The sequence below is a fragment of the Tympanuchus pallidicinctus genome, unplaced genomic scaffold (genome assembly GCF_026119805.1).
Source record: "Tympanuchus pallidicinctus isolate F22 unplaced genomic scaffold, pur_lepc_1.0 scaffold2, whole genome shotgun sequence".
NCBI classification, from domain to species: Eukaryota; Metazoa; Chordata; class Aves; order Galliformes; family Phasianidae; genus Tympanuchus; species Tympanuchus pallidicinctus.
This window is the reverse complement of record NW_026294721.1, coordinates 22,179,809-22,200,506: the sequence shown is the minus strand read 5'-3', so window position 1 is coordinate 22,200,506 and position 20,698 is coordinate 22,179,809. Positions and strand designations below refer to the sequence as shown.

The window sequence follows — 20,698 nt, the reverse complement described above, 5'->3', positions numbered from 1 at the left end:
TTTCATGACAATTGAAATTGCATTTGCAAACTGGCCACTTTCGTATCTGTGTGTGCTAATAACTTAAGTTGCTTTTTCAGGAACAGTTAAATGTGGCAATCAACTTTAGGGCAAGAGACACTTTATTTTAATATAGTAAATGAACTTTGTGCTGATATTTTAATAAGTGTCTACATTAAAAGATTTCTGGCTCATTTAATGGTCTTTATTTCACTGTTTGGTTAATGCATCCCTTGTCTCCTTGCTGTGCTTTTTCCTTGCTTTATGGTCAGGTTTGGGAGTCAGTCTACACTACTAGTGCAACTGCTTGAATCAAAACTAGCCTTGAAAACTCTGACTGGGTAGCAGAGCAGGCTTTAGGAGTTGTTGAGAGAAGTGGATTGCTGCGATCAAAGAACCTTAAGTCAGTGCAGCTGGAAGAGTGGATGCAGTTTCTCTTCTGCATGCCAAGGGGAGTTGACAATAAGGCAATAATAACTGGCTGGAATATTATCTGTTAATATGGCCAGAACTTTCGCTTCTTAGCAACTTAGGTCCACCACTCATACTGGGATTCTGTGCTCCTTCGCTCCTTCTTGCAATGGAACTGTGCTCCCATGAGGGGTGCTGAGCAGCCACTTCTCACAGTACAGGAGGACAATGAAATCTTGAAGTAGAATCATGGTACAGGAATCTTGGAGGGTACAGAACTTCCTTGCCCCACAGTGTAGTGGGACCTGTGTGTTTAGAGAACAATTGCTGTGATGTTTCTCTCCTCCTTGATTCTACTAAGTATGGATATAGTCTCACAGCTTTGTAAGGACTGATATAGACTCATAGGAGTTAGGAAGGTTGAACTTCTTTTGGTTTGCTCATTCCTGACATTACTGAAAAAAGAATGGTGGTGGTAGATTGATTTTGAGGTGTTAACGTGACACCACAATAGCTGTTGCATACCAATGGCTTCTGAAATGCAAGCAGCTGAACACTGATCCTTTAGGGACAGGCAGACTCCTGTGTCCCTAAGACATGTAAAACATTTTGAAAAGCAAATGTCTCCTCAGTTTGATCGTTAATACAGCCTTAGCATTCAAAATACAGGAAGCTAGAGACAAAAAAAAAAAAAAAAAACCAACCTTCTTCAGACTTTTATCCCATCCTAGGGAACTAAGTTTACAAAAAATATACTGTATTAAGAGATTTTTGTATGAACAAATATCCTTCTTTAATGGAATTAAAAATAACTCCATTGTGTCCAGTTTAGCTTTAGCATCCCTTAGGTGGGATAGAACTGAAATCACTTCCAGGAAACATTTCAGTATCTCTTTTTGCAGCATTATTTGTTTTATGGCTATACTCCCAGGAACATCTGCTTAGCTTCACAAACAAAATGTGTTTTTGCTTGAAATTTCTTACATAAAAGAAATTTTATTTTATTTTTGCCTCCACATTAGCTTAATGGACTGCTTAATGTTAGCATAGTGCTGCTAATTATGGACAGAAAACATAATGCAGCTTTATTCTTTTGATTATGATCTTAAGAATACTTAAAACCAAAAGTGGAAAGTAGTTTGATTACTAGCGAGTTTCACTGAGAAATTCCACATGGAAATGATGTAGAAATAAATGAGGGATGTTTCACTGCTTATGATCGAGTGCACTGGATTTCAGCATGCAGCTACATGTAAGCCCACAAAGGAATTTTAAATATGCGATTTTAGTTGTGGTAAGTAATGTGTATTGTCCTGGGGTTTCTTTTTGTTTGTTTGTTATTTGTAGCATGCCTGGAGCTACCTGACGGAATGTTTGTGGTTAAAAAAAAAATTGAGGGCAATTTAAACAAGAGTTGATAACTGCATGTATGAGGAGAAACAATAGATGAGGATAATATGAAGTTACAGGCTCTTGTGTTGTTTAAGCTTTGTCAGAAGCTGAGTAGTCTGTGGAGATGAAGAAAAGTTGGTACTTTCTTGCACGCTGTAGTGTTGCATAATGGGCAAAGGCACTCTGAAAAATAGTTGCAGAAGTTATTGTCATTTTTAAGAATTTTTATTGTGCCATCTTACTCTTGGAGTTTCCACAGAGGGAGAGACAAGAAACCTGGAGTACTGAATTCCCCAACAGCCTAATCTTCTTTTAGGTAAACCAATTAGCCTTTAAAAAACCAGTAGAAGCTAAGCAGGCAGACAGCAGAGTCAGCACATGGAGACAGGTGAAGTTGAGATTTGTTTCAGAGTATTTGAAATTCATAATTATTTCTTGAAGTTTTCTTTTTAGGTGGTTACACGAAATTCTGTATACATATGCCTGACATCACTGGAGTAGCACAATTTTTTGGTTGTTAAGCCTTATATTGCTGTTTTCATAGGATGCAACAGTTTGTCAAATTCAAATCTTTATAAGCAAAAACTTTAATCTTCCTTTCTTTAAAGCCCTTCTTTCTTCTGAGCCGTGAAGGACAGTATATTGTAGCCCTACGAAGGCCTTTCATAGAAAGAAATACAAGAAATTACTTTTTTTATTCATGGCACTCAATTGTATAGTTGTGCTTGACCTCCCCAAAGCAGGCTAAATTCATAATACTGCCTCCTAAATACAGACAAACATACTATTTACTTGTTAGCTTAATCAAAAGGAAAATTTCTTTTTACTGAAAGAATATTTAGATTAAAAAACAGAAGGAAATAAAAATAAAACTTTCTTTGTGCAACAGGGAACAAGGGAGACACTTAGCCATCATTGCAGTACTCTTGGTGATGCTTTAAGGAAGGAAAATGATTTTGCTCTCATTATTGATGGTAAATCTCTGAAGTATGCTTTGACTTTTGGAGTGAGGCAATATTTCCTGGATTTGGCTTTGTCATGTAAAGCTGTTATTTGTTGCAGGTAAGATTTACATTACTCTTTCTCTACAGTATTTTTGTTGACATGTAAAAATTAAAAAGCTGTTTCCCTCACAGAGAAATTATATGTATCCATATCTTCCACCCATAAAATCTAAATAAAGAAAAGCAGTAAGTAATGCTCTGAAATGCAGTCATTCAAGCAAAATATTTCTCTAGCAAAGCCTGATACAGCAGCATACCTCCCAAAGTAATTGAGATTGCATATACCCAAGAAAATTGTGTTCTCCATCAAGAATAGTCTCAGCAAGATTAAAAGACTGATTTTAACTTTAAATCGATACTCCAGTTAACTACAGGTTTCAATGTGTCTGGCTTCTTTTATAGAACTTCCTCTGCAGGTAAAACTTAACATCTCTGCCTTTCCTGTAAGCCATCAGGATGCTGCATAAGTGCACAGAAATGCGAAAGCTACTACACTAAGTGGTCTTTATTTCCTGAAGTTGACAGAAACACCTTTATGTTATTGTTGTTATTATTCCTGATTTGTTTTGGTGTTATCTTATACAACCAAGCATTTAATCCTTTCATGTAAACTTTATTAGAGCTCTAGGCTTACCTTAACAGGGGAACTTTTTTGAGATTAAACAAAATATGATGTGCATTTTTTCAAGCATACACAATATGAAAACATTTTGCCTTGCTTTTTAATGTTTTTGTATTTATACTAAAAAGTGCATTATAACTGATAGCTTCTGTGTTTTGGGAATTCACTGCATTTTTACAGCTTTAAGCACAAAACCCACAAATATCTCCTTAGTAGTACATCCCCTCTTCTACATTTGAAGGATTGAACTAAAAGGGAAGTCAAGTCATTAGTAGCTAGATAAATAAGAATTGCTCCTATCAACTTTCAAAGGGCTTGCCTTAGCCCAAGTAATTTATGTGTGGAAAAAAAACAGGAGCAAGGACTTTTCATTACAAGTTTGTTGACACCACAGAGCATCTATTAGAAATGTAATCAAAAATCCCAGAGCTGTGGAAATAGGTGTTATTTTTATCAGTGTCCAAGGTAACAATTAGAAGTATAGCCATTTAATGTTTTCAAAATATTTTTTGCTGTTCTGATCTTTGTAATAGTATGGAAAAAGCTGTTGGGTGTAGGCATGCTGAATTCGAAAACAGATATTTAGAGTCTTCTGTAATCCAGGTGTCCTGCTGTTTCTCAGTATAGAAGTGTTGTAAGCATGAGATCTCACATTTTTAGAGGTTTCCATATGTTTGTTACATCCAATTCCATTTTGTTTTACATTGGGTACTGTGCCTGATTATAATTGCTTTAGAAAATTCACAGCAGTAGTCTTTCCAGTTTTGCTCGTTATAACAGATAACAGGTCATAGATGGGTTGAATATAGAATGTTTATTTCAAAACTGTTCCTTTCTTTTCTTTCCTTGAACTTTCCTTGAACAGTTATATATAGTTGTATAGAAATATATAACTATATATATAGTTTTATATTTTATATAGTTTTATATATAACTATATATATATATAGTTATATACTTCTATACAACTATATTTTCTGAAAAAACATTATTGCTGTTTCTGTTGAACTGTTTGAAAAGATGTGATTGCTGTTTCTGTTGAACTGTTGAGCCATTGCAAGGTATTCTGTACATAGAGTTGTCATGTATTGCTAACCTTTCTATGACAAAACAACAAAAAGTACAACATGAAGGTTTCCATTCTAGCAGCGTTTTCCGAGCTATTTCTGTATTTCCATAATATTCTCAGGTCATCTGGTTTCAATGCATATCTAGGTATATGCTCTGACATATTTTGTGGTTGTTTAAAATTGGCTGCAGGTTTAAAACTAAAATATTTGCTTGTAGCATTCACTGTTCTAATATGCACATCTTCAATCCCACATACTTCTCTAAAGTAGAAATTCTATCAAAATACTTTTTGCTGTTAATGCTCCAGCATATAAAATTGCCTCTACTTGTTTCTGATTTTGAAGACAAAAATTATCATTTTAATTAATACAAATCACTTAAATATATTGTTCTGAGTATATTAAAATTTCAACCTCTTTTCCATCCATATAAAAGCACTAAACATTTTAAACACTACTTTGTTTTAAAACTACAAATTACTTTGTTTTCTTTGAAGTGTACATACTATATTCACTTCTTTGGAGTTGTTTTTTACCAATGAATTCTTAATAAGAGTAGCCATAACACAAGAAGCTGACAAATATTTAGTAGATATTTTACTTCAAAAAATCTTCATATGTTATTAATCCCAAGCAGATGTTTGGCTTAAAGACTTAAATAAACTGAATTCCAGCTCTGTATTGGTTTCTAAATAATGTGTGCAGTAAGAACGTCAAATTGATTATTTTGTAGTAAAAATGCACCACTTGGAGTAAACAAATTGAAAAGGAGGTGGTTTGGTGTTTTGGTTTTGTTTTTTTTTGGTCTCTTGAATTTAGATGTATCCACCGAACACGTTGCTTTCACTTGGCAATGAAAGTAAATGCCATCTTCCAGCTGCCTCTATAATGTTTTCTAAAAGGGTAGTAAGTCGCTGTTCCTGGAAAGTTGGAAAGATTCTTTTTTAAGTTATCAGGTCAGGAATTTTCTGTAGAAGCTGACTAATGCTGATCTTGATATTATACTCATCAGCAGTATTCAAATTTTAAAAACAATTTTTAAAAAATCTTAGAAATACTTCTTAAAATACTTGGACCAGAGATTCTTCTAGAGGATTGTTACCCATAAGCTTTCATCCCAAGTTCACCACAAAGTTGTACTCATCCCAATTGCCTTTCTCAAAAATCTCATAGCATGCACTTACATAGTGCTTACCTTCAGACTCAATGCTATTTAAAAAGAATGTGGCTGAATGTGGAGAGCTTAATTTCATTCTTAATCTTAAAAGACATGAGGTATTTGTTCTATTTTGGAGGTTTTTTGGAAGAGGCAAGGAGAAGAAATGTGAGGAAATGTACATTCAGTTAGAGAAAAGAACTTTTCCTCTCAAACTGAATTACAAAAGAGCAGAGTCAAGACAAGGCAGATTATTCAGCCTGGCTGTTACCGTAAAGATAATTGCACAGACAGAAACGCCATACTATGCCATGTTCTGAAAAATAGTTTGACTAAATTATACAGCTAGCTATCACAACTCTCATCAATAATATATGCGTGTAATTTTCTCAAGTATCCTGAGGCCTTTGGTGTCTTTGGGACCCCGAAGTTACAGAATCTTTGACGAGGATCTATAGAATAGTGCTGAATTTTTTGTTTGATTGTAATATTTCTTCCTTTTACTGAGCTTACAAGTGCATTAGTTCAGTTGAGAAATGTACTAGTAAACTGTAAAGGCTCTGCTGCTTGGCGGTATCCCAGTGAGTAGCAATATACAGAGTGTGTTCAGGAAGAGACATTATTCAGAAATAACTGCGCTTTTGTGGCTTTCATTTCTGAATTTGTTCCCAAAAACTTTTTTTATATTATTCTTTTTTTATATTGTTCTATTTTTATTCTTTTTGACCTGGAAGAATTAAGATATGAACATCCCTATATAACCCTTAACCCCAAAATTCTGGCACTTTAAGGGGGATTCTTTCGCAGCCTCAACTACAAAATACCACAAGCTTATGGTGCCACGGTGATTATTGCTGTGAATGCATAAAAAAGACTTGGAGAAAATAAATTACAAATGCACATTTTTTCCTCAGTTTTGACTTTTTTTGTATCCAAGGGCAAGTTTTCCTTCTTAACATTGTTCAGTTTTTGCGTGGAGGCAGTCAGAATTAGTTATCTGCAGAGATATGTGAGGAAAGGATCATTTCATCTTCTCTTCACTGGATGCACATTCCCAACTCTACAGAAAATTCAGCTAGATGCAGCAGAGTTCATGTTTTGAAATGTGAATTGCTTTCTCTGCAGAAGATATAGAAGAGTAAGGTTTGGGTTTTTGCATATCTTCTGTTCTTCTATTATCCCTAAATGACTCATTCAGGAAGTGTCTGGTTGGCAGTTCCAGTGCCAGGAAGCACAAGACTGGATATACACACTTCTTAGAGTTTGTTCCTACCCTTCCTTACCTTGTGAAAAATGTCTGTGTTGACACATAATTTTTGTAAATTATTTGCAGTTATCATATCTCAAATATATGGACTCAATTTCAACTTCAAAATAGAACATTGTGAACTTGAAATGGAACATACACATATTACATAATGAAAGATGGAACCAAAACTGATAGAGTTTGATCTTGAGAATCATCTCAGTAGTTTGAGAAATAGTTTGTTCCTTGCCCATCCACATTTCTTGGTGGTTGGTGCAAACAAATGAAGGAGAAATTACTATCAGTTACATAGAGTGAAAGATAGAGCGTTCAAAGTTGCATCTTCTAACTTAGCACTGTAGGTTATGTTAATGTATTGGTGCTCCATGCTTGTTACTTCTGCCTGTTTGCTTTGACGTCTGCCTCTTAAATTTATAAAATAAGTATTTTAGCAGAGAGGAAAATAAAAACGTATAAAAGCAAAATGAAAAGCAGCCTACAGTTGTTCTAAGTTACTATTTGTAGTGGCGATGTTGGATTTTCTTCCATTACTCCATTTTAGGGGCCCATTACTGCTTGACTTGTGTGTCTCTAGTCTTATTAATACCTTGTTTCAACAAATCCCAGGTTTCTGTGAATTTTTCTGGGAATTTTCTTTTGGCAAATAGTGTAAAGGCCAACAACAAGCTGATATAATTTTCTAGGATGTTACTCTAGTTTTGGTGCCTTTTCAAGGAATAAAGCATGTTTTTCAAGGTCATTTATTTGAAAGTTCTGTTGTTTTTATTTTTTTTTTCTGTTACACCTTAGGGTATCTCCACTTCAAAAATCTGAAGTTGTAGATATGGTCAAAAAGCAAGTTAAAGTAGTAACTCTAGCAATTGGTGATGGAGCAAATGATGTTAGTATGATACAGACAGCACATGTTGGTGTTGGTATTAGTGGAAATGAAGGTCTACAGGCTGCTAATTCTTCAGACTACTCAATAGCTCAGGTAAGCCATTATACTGTAAAAGACAAGAATAAATTAATTTAATGTCAAATTAATATCAATCTATGGACATTTACATTATATGTTTGTTTCTCATTTTTTGCAGTTCAAGTATTTGAAGAATTTGTTATTGGTTCATGGTGCCTGGAATTATAACAGAGTAGCTAAATGCATCTTATATTGCTTCTACAAGAATATAGTCCTTTATATCATTGAGGTAATTTTACAGTAAATGCTACTTTATAAAATTAAAACTTCGTTGTTCTTGAGATTTTGATTATTCTATATTATTTTTAAGAAGCATTTAACTTCCAGTGAACAGATAATCTTTATCAGTGAACAGATAATCCAGTGAACTAGATAAATCTTTATTGAACTCATATTAGTGAATATTAGTGATATATTAATATTAATTAGAATATTAGTGATTTTATTTTTTTTTTTAACTTAAAAGACCTCCCACAACAATGTTACTAATAAGTAAGTAAGTAGCCTTAAATTTACCATGAGATGTATGTGTTTAAGCTCTTTGTTGAGCTGGTGTCATTAATTGTCCAATCTGTAAACTGAAGTCCTTTTTCAGGTCTCTACTGAACTGTGTTGTGCTGTTTGGAACAATCCTTATGGTTTTTTTACATGCTTAATTATGCTGTTGCATGCTTTTTCCTTGTTGAGGTGGTAGCCATGCCTCTTTAAGCTCTATTCTGAAACAGGATTACCTTCCTAAAGGTAACTGACCTTTTTTTCTCACTTGCAATTTTAATCGGAACGGTATCTTGTGAAAAATACAGTAGCACGAGAGGACTGTTCATTTGTATTGTTAAGACAACATGTACGTGTAGTTCTCAAGACCTTTGGGGCCATTGCAGCCTTACAACTTTGAGTGTATTTTTAATGAATTTTCATAATATATGTCTAGTTGCGCTATTTGTATAGTTCAAGCTTGAAATTAACAGTGATGTTGTGAGTTAGAAATATGGAAAAAAACATTTCAAGCTTTGATTAAACAGTAATTTTTACAAATAAATCTTCCATATTTGTACTGCAGTGTGATTAATGTAGATGTAGCTTTCAACCTTTGTGATCATATTGCAGCCTTGTGGTTAACAGTTACTCTTAAAAACACTTCAAATTTTAATATATTGTCAAATTAATATCTTGAACTTTTGCACAGTATGTGTTTAATTTTGACTGAAGGAAAATGCCTTATTCCTGTTAAACTTGATGTAAACATTAGAATAATATTTCTGATTTTGTTGTTTAAGTTAGTGATCTTCTACTATTGCAATATCTGAAAATATTTAAAACTTTTTATTTTATAAGTAGCAATAAGTATACAGACTCTTTAGAAAATCTTGTAAAATAGAAGGCCACTGGGGGGAAAAAAAGATATTGAACATCCTTTGTGTTTTATAGATGTTTTTTAGATCTAGCATTTCAAAAATCAGATTATCTAATCAAACGATCTTACTTCCATAATTCCTGATAAGTACTTCTTATATCAATGTTTTTTCAAATGTTCAAATTTTTTCAATTTTTTTTTTTTTTTTTTTTCAACATTTACTGAAAAACAGTATTAGGTGCTTAAAGAGAAATTTACTAAGTCGGGCTTTAGAACATACTTCTTGTTTTCTTTAATTTTCTGTTTTTGTCACCTCCAAACATGTTGTAAATATATAACTTGAATCAGATGTAAATATTCCACTAGTTGCATTCTTTCTGAGAAGCTTAAATGCAAGGTGCAAAGATCCTAGAGTAAAAAAATACAAAGTACCAGAAGTAGTTGAAGCCTCAACCTGCTGAGCAGACAGAGGGCAAAGAGATCGTTTTAATGTGGATTTTGACCCTTTACATATCACACGTACAAGCATTTTGTCATATACACCCTCTCTGGAAGATTAGGGGAGTTCTACTTCAATTACTATATACCCAACACTTGTCAGCTCAAAATCTTTCACAGACGTTAATGGCTCATGTCAATGCTGCGAGTGAATGGGCAGAAATTCATCATTGAATGTCTCTGGAAAGGACAACTGCCAGTCTTGAATCTCTCTTTTCAGTTTTTTTTACAGATCAGGCGTGGGAGCAGAGAGCTCAATGAGTGTTTGTAAGCTGCTGCTTAATATGCAGAAATGCTACATCAGGAAAACGTCTGTGAGGCCTTTGTGACCACGCCTCTTCTGTCTTGGAATTTAGAAAGTAATGCTATGAAAGACATGTCTGGAAGGTTGATTTAAAAAAAAAAAAAAAAAATACATTTATTAGCTGAAAATAATTAATGATGCCTGCCTTTACTTCATAAGTGTGTGTTATATTTTAAATGTCTGCTCAGTAGAAACAAGTGCTATAATGGATTCCATGTAATCTAAAATGCAGCCTTATTCATAGACAGCTGTGAGGTGAGGTGAAATGGGTGCCACGAGTTTCTTGGTTTAGGAATGCTGAAGGTTTATAGTAATACTTCATGCTCTCTGAATAGTGTTTATCAACATCTAAACTATTGAAAAGAAACAAGAAGTGATCAGTAATAACTTTTTTCTCCACTCTATGTTATTACTGAATATATATTTCAATATGCACCTCATCTTTTATATGGAACTAGTCCCCGTAACATTAAAGGTTATATAGTGAAGTATGATTATAGTGCATGTAAAGTGTACTGACTTCAGTTAAAAAAAAGACAGTGGAAAGCAGTTTGTGCCCACATTTTTGCGTTATATGATTTGAAAACAGCAATGTAAGGATCTGCATTGATATATATCTCATTTTATGAACTAAAGTCTTCTATTTTGAGAGAAATTCCATGATCACTGAACCACAAAATGGTCTGAATTTTCACTTCTCCTTCTTACAGTCCAAATTACTTTCCAGGCCCCTCTCTCCTTTCCTCTCGTTACAGGGATGTTTGCTCAGTAATTTGAACAGTTTGACTGGGGCGCACAACCAAAATTACCATGATGTAAAATAAGTCATAAATACTCATGTTTTGCTCATGCAGTTGCCTTCATCCATTGTCCCCCCAAATCAGAATGAAACACAGTTGTCTGTAATTAAATTTCCCATTGTGAAGAAAGTGTGTGTTTCTTGTCACTGTCGCTATTAATACTGTATTCAGCTCTATAGAGTTTGGTTTTCATGCAAGGTAAATAGTATAATTTTCTTACTAGAGTTGTATTTTTTGTTAACCTGTCTAACATTACCAGCAAAGAGACATATGCACTTAAACCTGGCTACTGAGTCGCTTATTCCTTTATGATAATTTGCTTTTACATCACCCTAAACCATTTCAAATTAAGTGTTTTTAAAAGGGGCAAATCATGTAATGTTACCTGTCCATCAGTCCCCTACCAAGAGCCATCTTCCTAGTTTAGGGGTTCGATAATGCAGGAGCTATGAAGAAGTTGAAATGAAAAAAGGCAGTCAAGCACAACTTGTCTTGAACAGTAGTGATGAGTCTAGAGAATGAGACTAGATTCATGGTTTGAGCTCAGTTGTAAAATATCAAAAAAATCATGCTGGTGTTTAGTAACGAATGCTCATACAACTCTCATGCTCAATTACTGAGAAAATACTGCTTGTAAAGATCTAATTTCATCACTGTTTAATCATAATACCCACTGCAATAATCTGAAAGTAAAATACACAACATTTAATAAAAATCTGATTAATGAACAGCTATGGAATAATTCCCTTAAGTAACACTGCTTTTCTAGTGAATAGAATAAAACATTAGAAAATAGGATATTTGTTATAACAGAAGAAACTTAGATTTCTGAAACTTTGTTGGGTCCTATGACTTTGTATTGCAAATCTAACTTTTGTGCTTCTTGTATACAATCTTGGTCCAGTAATTGGACTTAGATATTTTTACTTTTTACTTATTGCTTGAATAAACAGCAGTTTTAACTGGATTTCAACTCCTGTTTTTCGTATTAATAGTTGCTAATTTCAATTTTTTTCTACCTCGAAGTATTTGCAAAAATGTTCAAACATTCCTCCATGTAATAAAAGAATAAGTTTGCTCATAGAATTTGATTATCTGCACATCAGCCTGTATATATAATGGAATTTATAGCAATTCATGCTTCCATTATGAAGTCAAACAAAATGCAAACTGTAGCAGAGTCTCTGCAAAGTGACATTTGAAAGTTCACTTGAAAGACATGAACCTTAAATTAACTAGAATATTATTTAGGTAATCCTGACTTCTGATACCTTACAATGCGTATTTGTCGAAGACAAAATAATTTTGGCATAGCTTGCTAGTAAAACATCTTCTCTTGTCATGACATAATTTTCCTGTCATTCAAATAATGTGAGGTAAGGAGAACAAGAAAGTGGTTATGCTTTGCTAAAGAATGCGAGAAAATGTGTTTTTTTTTTCCATGTTTCCATGTTTTTAGGAAAGTAATCCTGTTTCATTTAAAAAAAAAACAAAACAAAAAAAAAACCACAATACAAATGCATTGAGCTAGATTACTCTTGAATATTAAAAAACATGAAATTGATTTTGAAAATAGCTACCTCCCTGAAATATTTTCATATTTAGTTGTAATTGCTCACATACTAGACCAGATTGCCCATCTGTTCTGAAAGCAAGTTGTTTCTGTAATAATTTTTGTCATAGAGGTTTTGATCAGAACACTCTCAACTGTATTGTAAATGTGTTTGAGGAATACCCTGTTTTATGAAGTTGAATAAAAATCTGCTTATTACACTTTGCAAGACACTTGAGTAGTATGATTTTCCTCTTTTTCAGATCTGGTTTGCTTTTGTCAATGGCTTTTCTGGACAAATTCTCTTTGAAAGATGGTGTATAGGCCTTTACAATGTGGTAAGGTTGTTTTTGTGTTTTCATTTTCAATCATAATCATAAAGACTTCTTGGGTAACAACTTTGAATAATCCTTAAGCAAGGCTTCACTTCTCAACTCTTGCAATGTGCTGTTTTAATCCACATACTAGATGTTTACTGCAATGCCTCCACTGACTCTTGGAATATTTGAGAGATCCTGCCGGAAAGAAAACATGCTGAAATATCCTGAGCTGTACAAGACTTCCCAAAATGCACTGGACTTCAATACCAAGGTAGATAAAAATCAAATGTAATTAAAACGTAATTATCTTTAGGAGAGGATGTTTATTGCTACTGTTTCCAGTTGTCCACTTATCCATAAACGATACAAATCGTATTTGTCTGTTTATACTGAAATGTGAAAATAGACAGCAAGTATTCTTTTATTTTCAGCCTTGATTCTTTTTCTCTGCTGGCAATAAAGCTGTCTTCTACAGGCAGAAGTGATTAAACTCTTCTGTCATTGGTTTGTATGTGTTTGTACTGTTATATGGGAATGGATTACAGAAGCCTGTGGAGAAGTGTGGAGAAGGACAATTAAATCTGTCATTAGATTTGTAGAGGGAGGGACGTGGTTCAATTCTTTGTCCATTTGGGGTTGTGATTTTACAATTTAATTTTGAGTTTTGGAAAAAGATACTTGAATACAGTTAAAAATGCATCAGATCAAAAGAAATTTGCAGCTACTTCTAGTAGAAAATATCTTATTATATCTTAATATCTCTGTATGATCTTGGAGATTAAATAGTAAAAACAAAAAAAAAAAAAAAAAAAACACAGGCTCATATATAAAACATGCAATTTCTACAGATCTGTCCATAAATAATCTGTATTAAGAGATAATTGAACTATTTCCCAAATCTGTGCAAGCCTTGTGACATTTTAAGGGTTCCTTTTGATTTGATTTGATTTTTCTGCATATAATTAGGACTTTGAAGTAATGTCATTGTATAATGAAGTTGAAGACATCTTTAATTTGCCACTGAATACCTGTTAAGTGATGATTGATACCTCTTGTGCCACTTTTCTTATGAAACTGAAGTACTTTTAAAGAGAATTACTTGTCAAAAATGTCTTTGAATCATCTATGTGTGAGATTTTTCTCCTTCAGCCTCACTTCTTCTCTTCATCCACAAACCTGAAAATGATAAGGAAACTATCATTATGTCACTGTGAATGCTTTAACAATGCAAGACTTACAATGGTCTGTTAATTCAGGCACTTCTGTGTTGTGATACTTTTAATACAGTAGTGTACATCATGAGTTACAGTTCTGTTTTTAAATGATAACTCCAATACGTATATATTTATTGCACAGTTGTATTGTTCACTTCCTTGGAAATTCTGTGACATATGATACTTATTAGAAGTAAAAGTCTACAAAATTCCCAGCTATGTAAGTTGAATAGGTGTTGTTAAAGATTTGGAAACATGACTGTCTTGAATGTTGATGCAGATGTTTGTTATGGTAAAAGGGATCAAAGGTTATGAGGTCATGACAGAGGTTAAAGGATTAGCATGTGACAATAAGAATTGGCCAGGAAAATGTAAAAGTAGAACTAATTTTTCTTGCATCCACCTGTGCTTTCTGTCAAATAAAAACTTCTGGTAATGACATAGCAAGAGGGAGAGACAAAGGTTAATGAGTAGCACAAGTTCAAATGTGCAAAGTGTTGGAGTGTAAATTGGATCTTACATCCTAGGGTAGTTGTATAATCTAACAAAAGACTCTGAGACATTGTGAAAAATGTGAAGCAACTTAATTTCAATTGTTTGAACATCTGAACTCTGATAATACACAATAGTTAGTTCTAATAAAGGCTGTAATTGTCAAATACTTTGCTAATGGAAAAAAAAAAATTGTACAGATTACAGATATTTTAAAAAACAAACAAACAAAAAAAACCTTAAGAATATGTATGATATCTATTACGGAAAGCATCAGAAGGTTGTGTCTGGATAAACATAATACATTTGTTTTTAGAAGTTTTTTTTATAAATGGAAATAAGTTTGAAGTTAATTCAAATTATTTTGAAAGTACATTAAAGAGAGATCCGTGTGATGAAGGTGTGCGTGTAAGGAAAAGTCTTTGGAAGATATTATTTGTCCTTTTTTAATTTCTTTGTGTGTGGAAATGTGTAAGTAAGTCTATGCAAACTCGTGATTTGTTGTTCTGCCTTAAAAATCATTATGCAAAAAGTAAATTATAAAAACTGAAGTCCTTTTTTAGTTCCCTTCCTTAGAATGTAGCAATTGTTCCACTTGTCTGGTTTAGTTTATTTTCTTCTGATGATGCTCCCATATGTATAAGTTTTAATTGCCCTTCTGATTTGAAATTAAAAGGAGGAGATAATACATACTTTTTTTTTTTTTTTTCAAAACATAAAAATAAACAAATGACCCATGAAGAGCTAAGAGGCAGAAAGTGCCTGTCAGTTATGTTACTTCACAGTGGTGGCCTGACAGAAACACATTTTGTGAATCTAACACACAGATGAAAAGAAAGGTCAGGGTTCACAGAGCTAGTTTGTAGCAAATGGTTCTCATGGATTTCTCTTTTCCTTTAGGTTTTCTGGGTACATTGTTTAAATGGCCTCTTCCACTCATTCATTCTGTTTTGGTTTCCACTGAAAGCCCTCCAGCATGGTAAGTGTTATGAAAAATAAAAAAATAAATGTTAAAAGGTACTGAATTTCAAAGTAACTTTTTAATGTAGTGATGCTTTATTAATACTGCTAGTTCTGTGAGGTAGTGTCACTTCTAGAACTGAAACAGATGCAGTCTATTTAAAATGTTTTGTTTAAAATGTGTTTAAAAGCAGAAGCAATACTGTCCACATAAAACTATAAATATGCTTGAAGTAAATTTAAACTGTGGAGAAAATTACTATTTAATTGTTATCTTTGTATAATAATCTACTGTGTAAAATACTTAAAAGATCATAAATCACTAGAGTCCTTTGCATTGACTCGTATTTTGTAAGTCTCTATTGGCTTTGGATATAGTCTTTCCTGTTGCATCAGGGGTATATCAACCCAGTAGCTTACATCTGTATCAGCAGATTTGTGACAGATCAAAGCGGGTCATCCTGGACAGCTCAGTCCTGTCACTGTTCTAGCTTAGCTGTCATATTTAATTGTCAAAGACGGAAAGCGTTATTTCCAGGCTGTGGGAATATTTGTGTTTATGGCAGCTCTAATAGGCCTGGGATGTTTTGCCTCCACATTGTGAAAATATAAAAGTAAGAATAGCTTGTGCCTTATACTTTCTCTGTTAAATTAGTAGTCATCTCAGCTTTCTTGATAGCAGCCAAACAATTCACTCTAGCACAATTGGTAGCCACCAACCTCCCTGTTTAATACTTGACCAGGCTGCCTAGGGCCCCATCCAACCTGGCCTTGAATACTTCCAGGGGCAGGACATCCACAACCTCTCTGGGCAGCCTGTTCCAGCACCTCATCACTCTCATAGTAAAGAACTTCCCCTGACATCCAACCTAAATCTCCCCTCCCTCAACTTAAAACCATTTTCCCATGTTCTGCTGTTATCTACCCTTTCAAAGAGCTGAATTGTAGAATCGTAAAATGGCCTGGGTTGAAAAGAACCACAATGATCATCTAGTTTGCTGTGTGCAGGGGCGCCAGCCACTAGACCAGGCTGCCCAGAGCCACATGCAGCCTGGCCTTGAGTGCCTCCAGGGATGGGGATCCACAACCTCCTTGGGCAACCTGTACCAGTGTGTAACCACTCTCTGTGTGAAAAACTTCCTCCTAATATCTAACCTAAATCTTTCCTGTCTTAGTTTAAATCTATTCCTCCTTGTTCTATCACTATCTACCCATGTAAATCAATCATTTACATGGGACTGTAGGAATATTCTGGTACTTGACATAACAGAGTGAGACGGTCACAGTTGCTTGTGCCTGGGAAGGTTAAGGGAAAAACTTGCAATATTCCATGCTGAGTGACTTCTGAATGGCTACTGGAAAGTAGGAAGCAGCCTATTTTCTCTGAAAAGCCACTGGATGCAAGTTCAGTGGCAGCTTACTGCCTTGAAAAAGGTTGTAGACAGCCCAGGAGGAAGGAGATCCCAAAATGTTATTTCATATGCTAACACTGCAGCTTCAAATTCATAATAAAATCCAAATTCGAAGTTGTAGTCAATCTGTGTAAGAGACTGATGCATTGCATAGCACAGAATAGAGGTCATGTGAACAGTAAATCTGTGATATCTGGGTAAGACTACTGGGTTTCTACAAGAGCATTCCAGAATGGATCTCTCCAGCTCACAGTAGAGGAGCTAGAGCTGACCTGTTTACTGCCATCAAGTCTGAAAAAAAAATGCTTTCTGTCATTCTCTCCCTTCCTAACTAAGGGCTGGGTGAGCAAGGGGAGCAGAAATAATACCAGGGGTTTGTGTGCTTGATGTGTAGTACAACAGCTTCCTGTCCAGCTGGTGCAGAGCTTCTGCAAGGGGAGAAGAATGCAGGGTAGAAGCCGCTAAGTGTGTATAAAGAAGAAATAATGCTGTTTTTTTCCCAGGAGAGATGCTTAAGTCAGAGAAATCCAATAGAGAACAGAAATACTGTGAACAGGTCTCTGTCTCCACCTATTTCTTATGAAAGAGACAGTGCAGGAGAATTCTGAGAGAAATGAATGGAGTAATGGAGCAAGAATGATAAATAGTGCAACTTTAAGAGTGCATAAAAGTGCTGAGTCTTAGCAGTCCAACAGTTGGGAACTGTCATAGCTGCCTGCTTATTCCTGTGTTTTATTTCATTGAGTTCTTTATTGCTAGATATATATATTGTTAAGCAACAGAATGCAAATTTGAACAGATATTTTTTAGTACATTGAAAATTTTGAAGATTATGGAAGTCACTGAGAGCTCACAGCCTTTTCTTTGAGTGCTTTTTTGTGTTTACTCTTTAGAGACAATAAATGTGTGGACAAATAAGGTTAAGTGGAAAATTTCAAACTGCCTGCATTGTAGTAGCATCTACAAGAAATAGCTGAGAATACCTATGAATTTTTAAGAATTTTCAGGATTTGTTTCATAGAACCTAGGCGCTGGACAGTACGCAAAACTAGAATCTACACTCTATTTGTTATCTGGATATAAGAAGTAATAAGGACATAGATCTTGACAGAAAATTTTTCTGGAAGTTCATCAATACAGCAGTAAATGGCAGAAATCAAATTTGTATATACAAGTAAGCCTAACAACTGCCACCTCTCTTGTATAAACTTCAAAATAAGCAGTGTTCTCAGCTTTGTTCTCAGGCTTCCAGAGCTCTTGCTGTTCCTTGTGGTGTCCTGTTCTATCCAAAGATAAAGTGTAAATAAAGTATGGTACTATTGAGTATATTTAAGTGTTCGCTTCCTTCCACAGGCACTGTATTTGGTAATGGTAAAACTTCAGATTATCTGCTCTTGGGAAACACCGTTTATACTGTAAGTCTTGCTACAGCTGTCTAATGCTTTGTCAACTGTTGTGCATACTGCCTCTATTTTTAACTCCTACAGAGATGGTTTTTATTCTTATTTATAATTCTCTGTATATAATTGAAGACTTGGTGTGAAATGGTACTTGGATGACTCTGAGAAACCTTAAAGTTTGTTTTGTATTTAACTCTGTTTTTTAAAAACATATAGTTTAATAAAGTAATGATGCAGATGACTCAGCTGTCCTTTACTGGAAACAGTCTATTTTTAAAGTAGTGGGAACTGTAATTCTCTAATTAACAATTACGATAATTTAAGGTAAGTTTCTGCATTGGAGACATCATGAGTTACTGTGTGTGAAACTGGTTTGTTGACTTGAGAAAGTATAAGTCTCTACTCCCTCTCTTAATTAGTAATAGGAACTTGAAATAAAGGCATAGCCACATGCAACTAAGACTTCTTGGTTAAATTTGACCATACCTAATGGTAATCTTATGTTACTCTTGTACTTACTAATTATTCATGCTTTTTCTTTTAATCTTTATATCTCATAAAACAAAGCTAAATACCTGTTTCTCACTTACTGAGAATATCGACCAGGTATGGGTTTTCCCCCATAGAAGAGTTCTTCTAAGAACTGTTAGAAGCAGAATTAGACCTGCTTACTCTTCTCTTCGAAGTTAAATGTGTCTACCAGAACCACCTACATTTGAGGTGAAACAGATTCTTCTGAGGGAAAGAGGTTCTCTGCATCAGGTTCAGACTCTACTGTTTACTTATAAGTTGCAACCTGGCTCAGTTCAACTGTTGCTGTGAATTTTATAAAATGTATACATGACTCGTGTAACTTCGCTTATCCTAGGATCTGAGTTAGTTTTTCTGACAGCCAGCATCCACTTCTGCTCTTAAAGCATCCTTAATAATGGCCATCGTTCTATTAGGTGGGTATCTTAAAGCATCCTTTACAGTGGCCATCATTTAACTGAGCAGGTTAGCACTGGACACATTGTTAAACCCAATTACTCAACATACTGCTGTAATCACAGCTGAAGTTCTGTCCTGAAATGGTCTCAGAACTTCATCCTAGTAGAGGTTCTGCTCTATATCTCCTTTAGAAAGCCAAGCTTGACACCAGAAGAAAACAAGTTACATATGCTATACTCAGAGGCTAGTGGATTAGGGTTTACTTACATTATTTGGACTGTCATCCATCAACTGATGGCAGTCTTGAAATCTTAGCACATCTGAGTGTCATCTGTTATATCAGGTGGCTCACAAACATCAAAGCCTGCTTTTATAAATCTGCAGTAGAATTTTCCACTGCCTTGGGAAATTATTTCGTTTCTCATACTTTCAGTATTGTAATGTGGAGCTGGTTGCTACTGTTTGTCAGGCTGCATCCATAAATGTTTAGAAGCCACAATAGACAGTGCAATTCTTCTGTCACTTTCTGCAACTGGTTTTCTACTTAGAGAGCTGAAACCTCACTGTCTTGAGAGTCTTAATTGATTGTTACTACCTTACAAAATAGTCAAGAATTCCAAATAAACTATTACTTCACCATTTTAAGTCCAGACAACCTGCTCTTCCTTTTGCTTCCCTTCCCTTCACATTGAAAATCTTGGGAGGGCTGAGTGTTGCAATTGCTGTATTTCTATCCTTGTACAGGAATTCAAGGAGTTCTTGAGTACTCTTGAAGATATGAGAGGCTTTCAGTTTGGGGGTGTGGAACAGTGTAATGTGAAGAGGGAATTTATTCACACAGTCAATATCTCCTTTGACAGCAGCCTTCACTGTTTTTGTTTTGTGCGCATGGTCTATGCAACGCGACTTCTTAAATTGATCCTAAAGGATAATTTCTTTTCTCGTGTCAGATTCAAAAATAACAAGCACACGTAACAGTGAGAAGTATTTTTCTCTATAATTCATTTTATCATGCATCCAAATATAGCACCATGACTGGATAGATTAAGTAAATTATAACACTCATCATGATCCTTAATTTTCTTCTAATGAGATTTCACACCATTTTTAAATAATGAAATTGTGGCAGTGGTTTGGGTTTTGTTTTTGTTTTGTTTTGCTTTTTTTAAATCCTTATTAATGCAGTAGTTGAAACAAGATACTCCAGACTCCAGATTAAAAGCATAAACTTGTAGGTAGGGTGAAAGCTTTCTAGTGAGATTTTGTATCCTTCTGTGCTCCACACACAGTGCAAGACTTGTCAAATATATTTAACTAGAGATTTTCAGCTTCTGATAAAACAAAATTACTTCTGAGTTTTTGAGCCTCGTTGAAGTTCAGCTACTGATGAAGTCACCACTTAAATGATTGCTGCCAACATGGCCAATAAACCAGAGTTTTAATCATATATGTTTGAAACTAAAGTGTAGCTGTTAGAGTTGTCTTTGTGGCTCAGCTTTTGGCCTCATGTATTTTGAAGGGTAGATAAAGCAAAACTTGTAATGCCTGTTTGCGCATGTACTAAATTTATATTCAGCGTTTC

The 20,698-nt window shown here is 34.6% G+C and overlaps 1 protein-coding gene across 5 annotated transcripts in view; it reads left to right on the top strand.

The window, feature by feature from the left end:
- The window catches only part of ATP8A1 (ATPase phospholipid transporting 8A1), a 95,454-nt gene that overhangs the window by 54,691 nt on the left and 20,065 nt on the right, over nucleotides 1–20,698 (top strand). For all 5 annotated transcript variants that reach the window (XM_052682514.1, XM_052682512.1, XM_052682513.1 and 2 more), the window contains 7 exons: nucleotides 2,693–2,865; nucleotides 7,712–7,895; nucleotides 7,999–8,109; nucleotides 12,652–12,726; nucleotides 12,857–12,979; nucleotides 15,315–15,393; nucleotides 18,140–18,201. In XM_052682514.1, coding sequence (XP_052538474.1) covers nucleotides 2,693–2,865; nucleotides 7,712–7,895; nucleotides 7,999–8,109; nucleotides 12,652–12,726; nucleotides 12,857–12,979; nucleotides 15,315–15,393; nucleotides 18,140–18,201 — 807 coding nt within the window. The remainder of the gene's footprint in view (nucleotides 1–2,692; nucleotides 2,866–7,711; nucleotides 7,896–7,998; nucleotides 8,110–12,651; nucleotides 12,727–12,856; nucleotides 12,980–15,314; nucleotides 15,394–18,139; nucleotides 18,202–20,698) is intronic.